This window comes from Carcharodon carcharias, chromosome 16 (assembly GCF_017639515.1).
Source record: "Carcharodon carcharias isolate sCarCar2 chromosome 16, sCarCar2.pri, whole genome shotgun sequence".
Classification (NCBI taxonomy): domain Eukaryota; kingdom Metazoa; phylum Chordata; class Chondrichthyes; order Lamniformes; family Lamnidae; genus Carcharodon; species Carcharodon carcharias.
The window spans coordinates 61,526,739-61,540,120 of record NC_054482.1 but is presented as its reverse complement, the minus strand read 5'-3'; the positions used below and the strand labels follow the sequence as shown (position 1 = coordinate 61,540,120).

At 42.3% G+C, this 13,382-nt stretch overlaps 1 protein-coding gene across 1 annotated transcript in view; it reads left to right on the top strand.

The window, feature by feature from the left end:
- negr1 (neuronal growth regulator 1) overlaps positions 1-13,382 on the top strand; it is a 1,562,459-nt gene that overhangs the window by 458,703 nt on the left and 1,090,374 nt on the right. Inside the window, exon 3 of the mRNA XM_041208369.1 lies at positions 12,368-12,493. Within this exon, the coding sequence (XP_041064303.1) occupies positions 12,368-12,493 (126 nt within the window). The remainder of the gene's footprint in view (positions 1-12,367; positions 12,494-13,382) is intronic.

The following is a 13,382-nucleotide window of genomic DNA, read 5'->3' as shown; positions in this document are numbered from 1 at the left end:
TACTCATCGAAATGCCTGTCTGCACCCAGACGATAATCCAGCCCCTGCTGTCTAATTCCTTTTTTCAAAGAATTGAAAGGCTTTACTTCAACAGTGATTTGTGACAGAATTCCAAAGTTTAAGCACCCTCTGCATAATTTTTTTTCCTGACTTTCCTTTCCAATCTTTTTGTGCTTATCTTAAACGTGCCCTCTTGTTACTGTCTCATTAGCCAGCAGAAGTACTCTGTTACTTTATAAAATACCATTTGCAATCTTGAAGACCTCCATCAGGCCACAGCTTAACCTTCTCAGCTTTAGTGAAGTAATTGCAACCCCTTATCCCTGGCATTTGTTTCACTGCTTTTATTTCCTGGTTGCTGAAAACTGCACACAATATTCTCAACTGCAGCCAAAGCTCTTGTAAGAAGTTAATATTACCTTTTTCCTTTTGTATTCTTTAGGTTCAATATCACAGAATTCCATTCTCTTCCTAAGTCCTTATCTACTTGTGTTATAATCTTAAATAACCAGTGAGCCTGCCCATCAAGCTTCCTTGGCTCTATCAAATTATTTAAAATCTTACCATTTAAGTGTATTTTCCTCCCTTATTACCACTTTGTATGTCTCTATGCAGTAGCATGTGATATAACCAGTAAGCTGAAATATATTGAGGGAGTAATTTTGGAACCCGGTTCTCCTAGCTTGCTACATAATGGTTATTGTTCGGAAAACCATAAACAGGATATGGTTTGTTAAGGATCAGCCATTGTTGTTTTCAACTTTTTTCTGGCATCTAGATCTTTCTGTGCATTTCTGCAGATTGTTCTAGGCTTTTTTTTGTTACCACCAACATGATTATTGGTACTATTGGATTTCCCCAAGCCTAAATGCTTGGAAGAAGAGAGCACAAGTACTGCTAGGCAAGTCAGGCTGCATGAGAGGTGCTCAGTGCCCACCTGTCATTAACCATATCTACTGAGTTAAGGATATCTGATTTTGGCAAGTAATTAGTGCTGACAGAGGCTCTTGCTCCCAAATGATTCTAGGACAGCAAAACTAAAATCTGCACAAACTCAGTGAATGCTTGATGCACCATAATGTGGATGCTTCCTCAGGAAATTTCTGATCACGGTATGTTTTCTTTTTTGCATGAAAAAAGGCATGTCAGAATTATGAACATACGGTTGATTGGCAACACCTGCTAAGATCATAGCTTAGGAGCAGGAGTAGGCCATTCAGCCTCTCTCAATTAACAAAAAACCCAAAATCTGACAGAGTTCACGAGAGAAAAAATAACATAGGAAGTTAAAAGTTTATAAATAAAGATGGTGGGCCATGTTCTCCACCATCGGAGGTGGGAAACCTCATTGTAATACTTAAACATATTATTATTATGCCTGCCCGCCAGAATCGTTTCCCACCCCCACCCCTCCCCCGCCACCCGCTGCATCATCCGCCCACATTGGTGGGAAAACACGCCAATATGTTTCACAATAGCACTTAAGTGAGGTGCACCTGGCTGGCTGCACTTCACTCGAGACCTCAAGGTTCATTTGCCTACCTTGCTTTGGTCAGCAATCGCAGGCATCAACTCACAGGCAGCACCACATCACTTTTAGGGGGGCTCACAACAGGTGAGCCCCAGATCAGCCATATATGAGTGGCTTTTCGATGGCTGTAGGGCAAGGGCTTGCTTGGCAAAGGGGGAGAAGTGGCCTGAGGCAAGGGAAGAGGCTGCAGGACGAGAGCTGTACTGGGGAAGGAGGGTAACCCAGGGTGTATGTGGGGGGCACATGTTGATCTGTACAAGTGGCCTCAAAATGGTGATGCCTGAGGAGGCAGTCTCCAGAGGAGATGAAGCCAGATGGACATATGAGGGTATGTATGTGAGAATGGGTGGTGACGTCCCAAGAATTGGCAATGAATGAGATGCTAGTGAATGTGTAATGGGCTTGAGTGTGTGAGTTTAGAGCGATGAGATGGCTGCATGGATGAGATCATTCATCCTCTATCTGCACTCGATGGCTAACCCCTTCTGTGCAGCATTGACATGGATCACCACTGCCACTGCCTACCAAGCCTGGTTGATCATGTTGCTGCCCGTCCTGCGGCCAGGGTGGGGTAAAGGACATCACAGCAGGCCTCCATGACATACAAAAGACGTTCCAATGATGCATCACTAAACTTGGGGGCTGCAGTTTTTTTGCTTTTTGTGGTCATCTTTCCTGCAGTAGTCATCGGCTGGAAGCACTGAGATGTGTGTTGAGCGACTGGACTTTAAATACAGCGCCCGGCTTGATGAAGCAGTGAGGTGATGGCATGGCGGGTGAATGAGAGCCCTTCCATCATTAGAACATTCCCGGGAATGCATAACTAATGTGGCGGGTTTGGGACGATATGGTGTGAAAACCTGCCGTTTTACCCACCCACAACCGCACGTAGTGCAAATCTGGGACGATTCTGCTCTGTATATTCTCATTCAATTATTTTTGAACCTCTTGTTTAGCTATATGCAGTATCTGATATGTTCAATTTTTTGAAATAAAAGTTAAACAAAGTAACCTTGTACTACAAATAAAGCATTGTTAAATCATGTTAACCATACCTGTGCAGTAACCTCCAGCGAAAGAGTGGCTCTGCCCTAATTGGATGGGAATTCTGCTTGGATACATTACCTACCTTGCAGGCACTTCCTGACTTTTTAAAATAATATTAACCATCACCTAAACTTCTCTTGTGATGTTGTGGCAATAACTGTTTTGTATTTGTGCATCAGTGGAAAAATAACAGGATACAATCAAAATGACTGAAAGTAGTTTAAAAAATTGCAATAATTATCAGTAGCAACGTACAGATTTCTGGCAATCTAATACTTGATTTTTAGTCAGTGATCTTTGACTATACATTTGAATAATGTGACTAAGTTCCTGCGAGGCTGAAAATTTTCTAGAAAAAAATGGCCTGTTGTCATGACCATCAGACAGGAAATAAATCTTAAACTCAAATCAAGCCTTACATTCTACTTATTTAAAAATGGACTTTGTTGGACCAAAAACATGGCTGCTTGTAGTAATCTGATGTGTAATATACCTTTAAGACAAGTATTGTAATGTAAAATCACATGATCTTCATACCCAATAGCAGAGTAGAGCAGGATACCTCTGTGGGAGAGTCTTGACACTAAAGAGTGAAGACAGAGTTTTGAGTTGTGAGCACACAAACGTAGCTGCTAAGTTTCGTTTGTAAATAAACAGCATGAGTTTATTCTTACAACGATCTCTGTCTCTGTACCAACTCGGTCAACCCAAAACAAGCATGCAACATGGACCCTTTAGCCCCCAACATACCAAGGGCACTGGATCTAACAAACTGACAATGAGAGTAAAAGAATTAAAAGCCACGGAAAATAAACGAGGTAAAAAGTGAGGAAGAATGAAGGAAATCAAAAGGAGTGAAATTGGGCCATCCTTCGCACGGTAGTTGTAAGTAAAAGAAAATTTCCTTCTTGCTCGTTGAAGTAATTCCCACAGACCATGCCGCAATTTGGAAGTGTGGAGCCTTTCAACCCAACCTTGGACAATTGGTCTCACGATATTAACAGCTCACGTTCTTCTTCCAGGTGAATGACATTGTGGGGGAGGAGAAGAGGCACTTGATCCTTTTGTCCACATGTGGGAGTAAGACATACGGATTAATTCGAAATCTGTTGGTGTCCATGCCCCAGACTCGAAAAGTCTTGATGACTTAGTGAACCTTGTAAAGAAACATTACCAGCCCAAACTGTTGGTGACAATTAAATGGTTTAAATTTAACTTAAATAGAGCTGTGCGGGAGACAGTTAACTGTTATGAGGCAAGTTTGAAGCAATTAACTGAATATTGTGAGTTTGGTACATATATCAATGATATGCTTAGAGATCGTTTAGTGTGCTGTATAAACGAAAATTCGGTAGAGATTACTGGCTGAAACAAATTTAGATTTTCAAAAGGCATTGGAAGTCACTCTGGCAATGGGAGGTGCAGTGCGAGACTCAGAAACCATATGAAGAACGCAAAATGGTGCCGTCCTCCTCATTGGAGGGGGAGTCTCAACCAAAAAGAGCACAAAAGTGCAGGGCTTTACTCAGAAGCGGGAAGCAGTCGCTGCTAGCAGACAAATTAAAAGAGATGACGTAGCAGCAAAAACATGGCATAAAAGTAAGAGAGGTGGAAGCAGATAATCTTGTGATGAATCACAGTATAAAAAAATCGAATGTTTCTTCTGACATCAATATGGACACCTCATGAGACATTGTAAAGATAGAATCAGGCAGACTTTCACACAAAAGCAAAAACCCATTGAGATAAACAGAGTCGAAAAACCTGAAGTAATAGGTTCTGTTCTTCCTACCTTTAAATTATACAGCGAATAGATATCAGAATCTATCTGTGTAACCATGAGAGTGAATGAAAGCCTATCAGAATGGAGGCGGATACTGGTGCAGCCACTACGATGATTGGTAGGCATACTTTTAAGTACATAAATCATGGAGAACATAAACTGAATTTGGAAGAAACTGTTGACAAATTAAAAACTTACACAGGAGAAGACATATTATTCAAGGGCATATGTAAAGTCACAGTACACAACGGAGTTCAAACAGTGAAATTACCCTGAAAGGTGGTAGCAGGCAGAGGATCAAGCATACTAGGATGAAACTGGCTGTGGGAAATCAACCTTGATTTGTCACTGAGATTCCAAAAGAAAAGTGAAAGAAAAATGAAAGACCTTTACACGCTACCAGTTTCCCTCCTGTACCTCTGGAAAGGTATGAAGAGAAATAGAAAGAGTTCTGCACTTCTCTAGGTAAAATGAAGGATGAGTTGGCAGAGAAGACACAACAATGCTTGATTTTCCAGGACGCTGTACACCAATGCAATAAAGAAATGGAGAGCTGAAAAATCAGATATGTGAAAGCAAAGAAACTTTGGAGGCAAAAGTCGCAGAATTTTCTAAGACTCAGACAAATTATGCAATTCTGGAAAACTCAACCATTAAGTTCACTCAAGTCGAGCTTACATCTGAGAGTAGTCTGGCCGATATGGAAGTCGAAAAGAAGGCCAAGAATAAAGTCAATGTCAGAAAGAAAATTCCCCATAGAAAGAAGACACAAAAGCACAAATAATACCGTTAATTTTGGCAGCATATGAGTATACTTCTATTCATAGATCCAGAAGTCAAATTGCAAATGCAGATGCACTCAGTCATTTATCCTTGAAAGTAGAGGGTAAGGCTGTTCCAATTCATCAGGAATTCATTTTGTTTTTGAACTTCCTAGACTCGTCACTAATATGTGCAAGACAAATTAAAGATTGGACAAATTAAGACCCAGTCTTATCCAAAGTGAGAAATCAGGTTCTTCATGGTTGGTCACAAAAACAAGAATCTGATGAAATGAAACCGTATTTCCAGAGAAAATACGAGGTAACCAGCCAAGAAGGTATTTCATTGTGGGGAGCTCGAGTGATTGTTCCTCCAAAAGGACGAAAACCATTGTTATCTGAACTTCACAGTGCACATCCCAGAATTTCCAAAATTAAGGCAATAGCACGTAGCTATATGGGTGGCCGGGAATGGATGGAGAAATAGAAAACTTTGTGAGAAGTTGTATGCAGTGTCAACAAGTGCAAAAATTACCTGTAACAGTTATGACAAGATATGACAAAGTTTCACAATTAATGGACTACCTGAAGTGCTAGCACCGGGCAATGGAGCAGTATTCATGAGTGCTGAATTTAACCAATTTACAAGCTTCAGTTGTATTGTTAATGTGAAAGCATCACCATATCGCTCTCCTTCGAATGGACTCAGTTCAGACGTTCAAATCTGAATCAAATATGGAGAAACTGTCTGGAGATTCTATTGTGAATAAATTAGCACATTTTCTTTTCCATTGTAGATCCATCCCTCATACAACAACAGGGGTGTCACACCTGTGGAATTGTTGATGAAGCGCCATCTCCAATCGAGACTGAGCCTAATTATGCCAAATTTGGGGGGGATGGTAGAAAGAAGGCAGGAAAGTCAGAAAATTGGACATGACTGTCACAGTTGGGACAGAATGTTTAATGTAGAAGAGAAAGTATTTCTGAAAAATTTTAGAGAAGGACCAGCATGGTTGTTCGGTGAAATAAGTGCAGTAACTGGACCTCTTTCCTGCCATGTGAAAGATGAAGATTGAATCCTAAGGAGACATGTGGATCACATAAGAGGAAGAGTAACCAAATACCCAGAAATGATACCACCAGTGTTCGAGATTGAATCAACATCTCCTGTTGAAAGAACTCAACAGAGTACAAATGTGTTTGAAAGGCCGACTGTACCTGAAAGAGTTCAAGAAATAGATTTACAGGTACCTACTGAGAAACCAGATGCTCAGATGACTCCAGTAAAGGAGGTTCCAAATCAAACTTCAGAAGCTGTAGAGCTGAGACATTCTACATGCATAAAGAACCCCCCAAAGAGATTGACTTTGTAAATTATTGATCTGTCTAAATAACCTGATATATATATTTTTTTAATTGTAAAATGTATTTTTCAGTAAAGGGGGAGGGATATAGTTATCTGATGTTCTCTGTCTCCATACCAACTCAGTCACCCTGAAACAAGCGTGCAATGCAGATCCTTTAGCCTAACAAACCAAGGGCACTGGATCCAACACTGCTACAGGATTGCAAATTGTCTACAGTTCAGGAAACTTCCAACAGGAATTACAGGACAAAGCTCAACTCTTTTCCTTGTGGAATCTCCCACCTATCATTGTGTGGACCCATTACAATCAATGAAACAAGGGAGCAGCAGCTGGTCTGTCTCCCCAGCCTGGAATTATAACAAGGAAAGAGCCGTCAAAACTCTCTAGACCTGCAGAGGCATTAATAGCCACCATCTATCTCCTAAGGTGAACAATGGATTTTGACCAGACACGTAGGTCATGATTTTCCGTGATTGCTGGCGTCGGACGTGTTCAGTGGCGTGAGTGGACAATATGGTGAGAAAGCCGAAAATTGGTTTCACGATGTCATGAAACCAGTTTGTGATTGTCTACTCTGCTCGCGGATGCCCGGCCGTGTTTCTCGCCATCAGGTATCGGAAACCTCATTGTAATACATCAGCATATCATTATAAGGCTATCCCACCGAATCATCCTGCCACCTCCCCCACCCCCCAAGCTGGATCATCCACCCATGTTGGCGGGAGAACATGCCGGTGCAGAACACTTGACAAGAGTAACGTGCGGAAGTTGGGACTTACTGCTAGGGCCTTGCTCACATTGTGGACATCCAAGGAACAGAAGATGCTGGTGCCTGGAGGAGCATCCATGAAATACTGTGTGGATTCCCATGGACATGGCTCTGCTTTGAAGAAACTCACAGAAGTTGGAAAGTCACCATTGATGCTCACAACGGATGATGGTTGAGGGGGTAGGAGAGGAAGGTCTAGGATTGACTGGGAGAAGAAGAGGTGTTGGGGGCGAGGTTGAGAGGTGAAATGAAGGTGTCGGGGAGGTGAGGTTGGGAAGGGGGAAATGAAGGTGTTGAGGAGGTGAGGTTGGTAGGGGAGAATAAAGGTGTCGGGGGCCTGAGGTTGGGAGGGAGGAATGAAGGTGTCGGGGGGCTGAGGTTGGGAGGGAAATTAAATTGTTGAGGGGGAATATGGGGGTAGGGGGAAATGGGGGAGAAGATGGCAACAGGGAGGGTAGGTGTATGGGGTGGGGGGAAGGTGTAAGGGAAGGAATTCTGAGGGGGGGAAGGAGGGCAGAGAGGGGAGGGAGGGCAGAGAGGGAAGGGAGTCCCGGGGCAGGAGGAAGAAGTGCAGACAGGGGAGGGAGTAAGGGTACAAACCCCAATCTTTGGGAAACTGGCAGGATTGGATGACGTGCCAGATTTACACAGCACCCAGAATTACGCTCCACTGACTTTAACAGAAAGTAAAATCAAGTGAGATGTAAGACCAGTGTTGCACCCGATCCCATCAGAGGCTGACGGGCAGGTTAGGTTATCATTGCCACTAATTACCTCTGATTGCCAAAAAAATCATAAAGTTGAAGCAGTGTCAGCACTGTGATCCTTCTGTAACTATCTGCTACAGAAGCTAAGTTTAGAAAGTGGAGAGGCAATCCCTGGGGACTGGCCTCAAATACACTGGCAGCAACTGGAGATTTTTATGGGCCTGGAGACTTTCATGTTGGGCACAAAATGGGTGTGATATGAACAGCGTGCCTACAGCATCCATCCAATGAGGCAGTCAGGAGGTCTGAACCATTTGAAAGTTCAGGTTTCGATTACTGTTTATTGATGAGCTGCGAGGATCGAGCAGATACTCTGCTATAGTTTCCTATCTGATCAGGCACTAACTCAATGGCTTCTGCACACATTCAACTGGGAGGCAACAGATCCTGATTTGCTTATTTAATCAACTTGTTTAGAATGGTCGTGTAGGGTACCCATTTAAAGGACTCCCTGGAGCTAATTCAAAGATTTAGATAGAATTTACAACACTGAAACAGGCCATTCGACTCAACAGGTCTATGCCAGAGTATATACTCCACACATGCCTCTTCCTACCCTACTTCAGCTCACCCTATCAGCATATCAGCTAGGCAAGTGGGTGTACAAAGCGACCAGCAAATTTTCAGGTGACAAATGGGTGGCTGGCAGTGGATATTATTCCCTTGGCCATGTAACGAATAAAAACACAATAATAGGTAAGTATGTTATGCTAAAGGAGCGCAAAGTGCCATGACACATCCAAGGGTTCTGAAGGAATTAGGGGATGCAATATGTGAGACCCAAGAAATTATACATCAGGGATCTATTGAAAATGGATGGGTGGTTTGTAATGCAGTCGACAGGAGTCTCACTCACCGGCTATAGAGCCAGTGGGAGCCCCACATTGTTTCCTTTGGGAAAAGTCCACCAGTATTAAGAGCCGCTGAGAAACTTAAGTGGCCGGCAGTAAGCCTACCCAGGATCAAGAACAGTGGGGGGGCGGGGGGGGTGTGTGGTGGTTGTGGGGTGGGGTGGGGGGTGGTCAGGAGGAAGGGTGGGGGGGGTGACTCTTAGCTGACCTCCTCCTTTTCAACGCTGGGTCCCTCGATCAAGCAATGAGTGCCTGACAACGAGGGATCTCCCATCTCGGGTCCCCACCCCCCCACCTCCAGAGTCCACAAATAAACATGCTCCCGTTTGCTTTTCGAGCTTCCAGGGAGGTGACTGCACCACCCGCTGCTGGTTGAACACCAGCAGCAATGGGATGAGACCCTTCAGTGGGCATGGGCCCCAGACTTAATCAGGACAGAGGCAGCAGGGTCCACCACCCGGTACTTCCTGCCTGATTAAATGCCCCACCCCCATCTCCAAATCATTTTGGGGGAGGGTATTGAGTTCCATCCAATGAATGCCGGAGGACTGGAGAGTGACCAATGTAAGATACACTTTCAAATAAGGAGGTGAAATAAGAAGGTGAAGCTAACCCAATTCATCAAAACATGTTTGTCTTTCCACAGATACTGCTAGACCTGCTGAGTATTTCCAACATTTTCTGTTTTCATTTTATTTTAGATTTCTTACATGCCCAGTTTGCTTGTACTTACAGGGCTGCCAGTTTAATATATGGAGTAAGGAAATTTTTGAATCTTTAATTTAAGAGGAAATTATTAAATACCTAGATAAAGAGAAATTAATTCATGCTGCCAACACAGATTTCTGAAAGAAAGATTGTGCTTGACAACAGTGTGCTTTGAAGACGTGACAGATATGATAGCTGGGGAATTGTAGTGGATGTGTATGTGAAGTTTCAAAAAGCTTTTTGACAAGGTCCCACACAGGAAATTATGGAAGAAGATCAAGAGATATTAAATTAAGAGAAAGTTAGCAAATTGGATTAAAAACTGGTTAGAAGAGATGAAACTGAGTTTAGGAGCTAAGGGCAATTTCTCAGACCATGAGGCTGAAACAAATACAGCAATAAACCTAGTTCTGATTGCAGCACTGGTTTTAGCACTTTAACATTGCAAAGATAAAAATGAAAAGCTTTAAATATTGTACTTCCCTGATTTCCTTTTTGATATCCTCATGAACACTTCCTCCCCATTCTCTTTTATTTTTATCATTTTAGTTTTACCTTTTAGTTTATTTGTAACTAAATTCTAATTTTTCTTTTATCAATTCTTATGTAATTACACTTCTGTTTTCCAATGCCTCCCTCTGTAGTTCATTATTTGTTCTAGGGGTTGGAGTTGCATCACCTGAAATTGGCCTCCAGTGGAATAGCAAGTCCAAAGTTTTATTTTTCAGCCATTCATAATTAAGAATCCTAAAAACTATCGTAGAAGAAACAGGGCCTATCTTTAAGGACTGGAATACTCCTCCCAATTCTGCTCTAGTGCTGAAGACAGTTGCCAGCTTCCATTTTGCCCCCTCCTGGTTGCCTCTCTCTCCACCTCCCAGCATCTATCTAAGGGCAACTGCCAATGACATACAGCCCCAAATCTGCTACCACTTCTTCAGTGAGCTACCTAGTGACATCAAACATCCTTTCTCAATTTAACGTCTCATTTCAAGAAGACATGAAGCCACATATCATGTGTGCTTTGGGTCTGGAAGTTCTGACGATTGCTAGGCCAGCGAGTTTACCTAACAGGGGCATTTTGACATATCACCATATAGTACAGAACTGAATAAAACACATACTTCTGTCAGAGAGATGGGTATAGCAGCCAAATTTCAGGTAATTTGCATTGACTAGGAGGTGGAAAGGAAAAGAGTGTCTCAGATGATTGGAGGTACGTGACTTGAAGTCGTGATCTCAGCTATTTTGGTAATTCAGCTGTTATGTTTGGCTTAGGTGCCCCGTATTAAGATGACGAAAATTAGCCAGGGTTCTTTCTCCTGATTGCTATCTTGTGACTCCTTCTAGAATTTTAAGAGAGTGTGGATGCGAAGACACAGCTTGTTAACTTACCAAGCCACTTTGGTTCCCACACGTAGAATGGTCATTAGTGTGAGATATTGGATGGTGCACAGCAACTATGAAACTGTATCCCAGGAAGGAGCCAATACCATTGGGGGAGGAGTACAGAAGAATAACTTAGTCAAAAAAGGAGGATGTAAATTGTGTAGTATAGTGCTAATTGTGCTTTTTAACAAATTTACACTTTTATCACCCACTTCTATACCAAACTTTGCAACTTTCCACTGGTTGGTGTAAGATTGGATTTGAATTAATCGCAGTTTCAGTACCTTTTCCTAAAATATCATCATGATTTTTAACTGTCAACAGGTTTCCAGCAGGAATCCGCCAGTGTCCATTAGCTTTCTGCCAGTCAATGCAGCTTGAGAGAATGACAAATTTAACCAATGGGTCCTATTATGCTCCTGATCTATTTCCTGAGAAGAATTAACGAGATGTGGGTGGGAAGATGTGCTGCTGACTTCCGAAAAACCAGCCCATTAGATCCTCCCATAATCTTTCCGACTCTTGGATATGCATAAGGAGGGGGGGTTTTATGGCAATGATGGGAAAGTTTAGGGCAGGGAAGGCATAAATTTTCCTTGTGAGCCCAGGGAGCACTCCTGTTCCTGGCCTTCACCACAGTCCCAGGAATTGCCCAACTGAAACTGAAGTTATAATCACATGTTGCTTGTTATTGGACCCGAATTAGCACATGTAAATTAGCAGCATGCCATCATTGGTTGGGCACCTTACACGAACATTCACACATACAGTTAGGAGCAGGACTAGGCCATTCAGCCTCTCGAGTCAGCTCAATAAGATCATGTCTGATCTGATTATGGCTTCAATTCCACATTCCCAATAACCTTTGACTTCCTTGTTAGTCAAGACTCTATCTATCTCTGCCTTAAAAATATTCATTGATCCTAGCTCCACTGCTCTCTGGGGGAAGAGAGTTCCAAAGATTCTCAAGCCTCTGAATTTCTCCTCATCTCCATCTTAAATGGGAGAGTTTTATTTTCAAACTGTGTTCCCTACTTCTAGCCTCCCCCACAGGGGGAAACATCCAGCTGTAATCAAGCAATTTCCCAGTGAGTAAGTAGTCCAGGGCATTTTAACTGCCCACCCATTCGGTTTTCATCCAGTGAGTATTAAAATTCCCTGCGTAGCTTTCCTTGTTGTGTAAGAGTTGCATTGTTTCTATTTGGGAAGTTGAGTTCCAGAGGATTTTGATTAAATAGGTTGCTTTAGGTCATTTGTATCTGTGGAAATCTTGATAAAAGTTGAATATTTATTAGTTGCTTAGTCCTATGCTTATCAGGATCAGTTAAAATTTTTATAGGATAATAACCCAATAAATGTTATCTAACTGTATTCCCTCTTTTTTTTCTTAGTTCCTCCAAAAATTATTGACATCTCTACTGGCTCTGTTGTGAATGAATTCAGCAATGTCACTCTTTTTTGTCTAGCAAGTGGAAAACCAGAGCCCACCATAACTTGGAAGCATATATCACCATCAGGTAAGAAAAGCTTAATATATTCTATGGTTAAATGTATCCTTCAGTTAAAATCTGTCATCAATTGAGGACTTAATTCTGAATATAATTAGAGATAACTAGGAGATACTTATTTGTTTGTGAATACAGAAGGTCAAGTTCTGTACAGTCTATTAGGCTAATGGAGAAATTGTTAATAAGATGCAATTTCCTTGAGCTCGGATCAGCTTTTCAGACTTCATCAAGACAATTCTGGGTTTAACACAATATGTCACTCTTTGGAGATTTAAGCCATTGAGTGTACAGCTATCCCTTGTTTAGCACTGCTAAAATGTTCCTAAAAAATACAAAGGTGCTAGATGGAAATCGCTTTCCCATAAGAAAACATGTAATAAAGGTGGGTTACGTTCCTGAGCTGTAATTTTTATATTAAAAATTTATTGGCTGCTTGAACCTAACCGTCCCAAAATTCCTCTTACTAGCTCTTAACAAGTTATTAATTCTTTCTACTTACCTCCCACTTGTCACTTCCCACCTCCCGATCCTCCCTCTTACCACTTTGCTCTCCCCTCCCTCCCACTCGCCGCTTCCTTCTCCTTCTCTGTCCCACACGCTGCTTCCCTCTTCCAAACCCTCTCTGCTTCCTGCTTGCTGCCTTGCTCGCCGCCCTGTAAGCGAGGACTTACGAGAGGGATGGAAAGAGGGAGGGAGTGAGCGAGAGCTGCGGCAAATGGAAAGGAGAGACCGGAAGTAGTAAGTGCGAGGGAATGGGAGATGGAAGTGGCAGTATGTTAATAAAAAAGACATGCGCAGTTACAAGTGGTTCTTGGCGCATGCACAGTAACTTTGTTAAAACAAAAATGGAAACAGCCCTAGTCGGGGACATTTCCTCAGTTACAAACCACACTAAAAC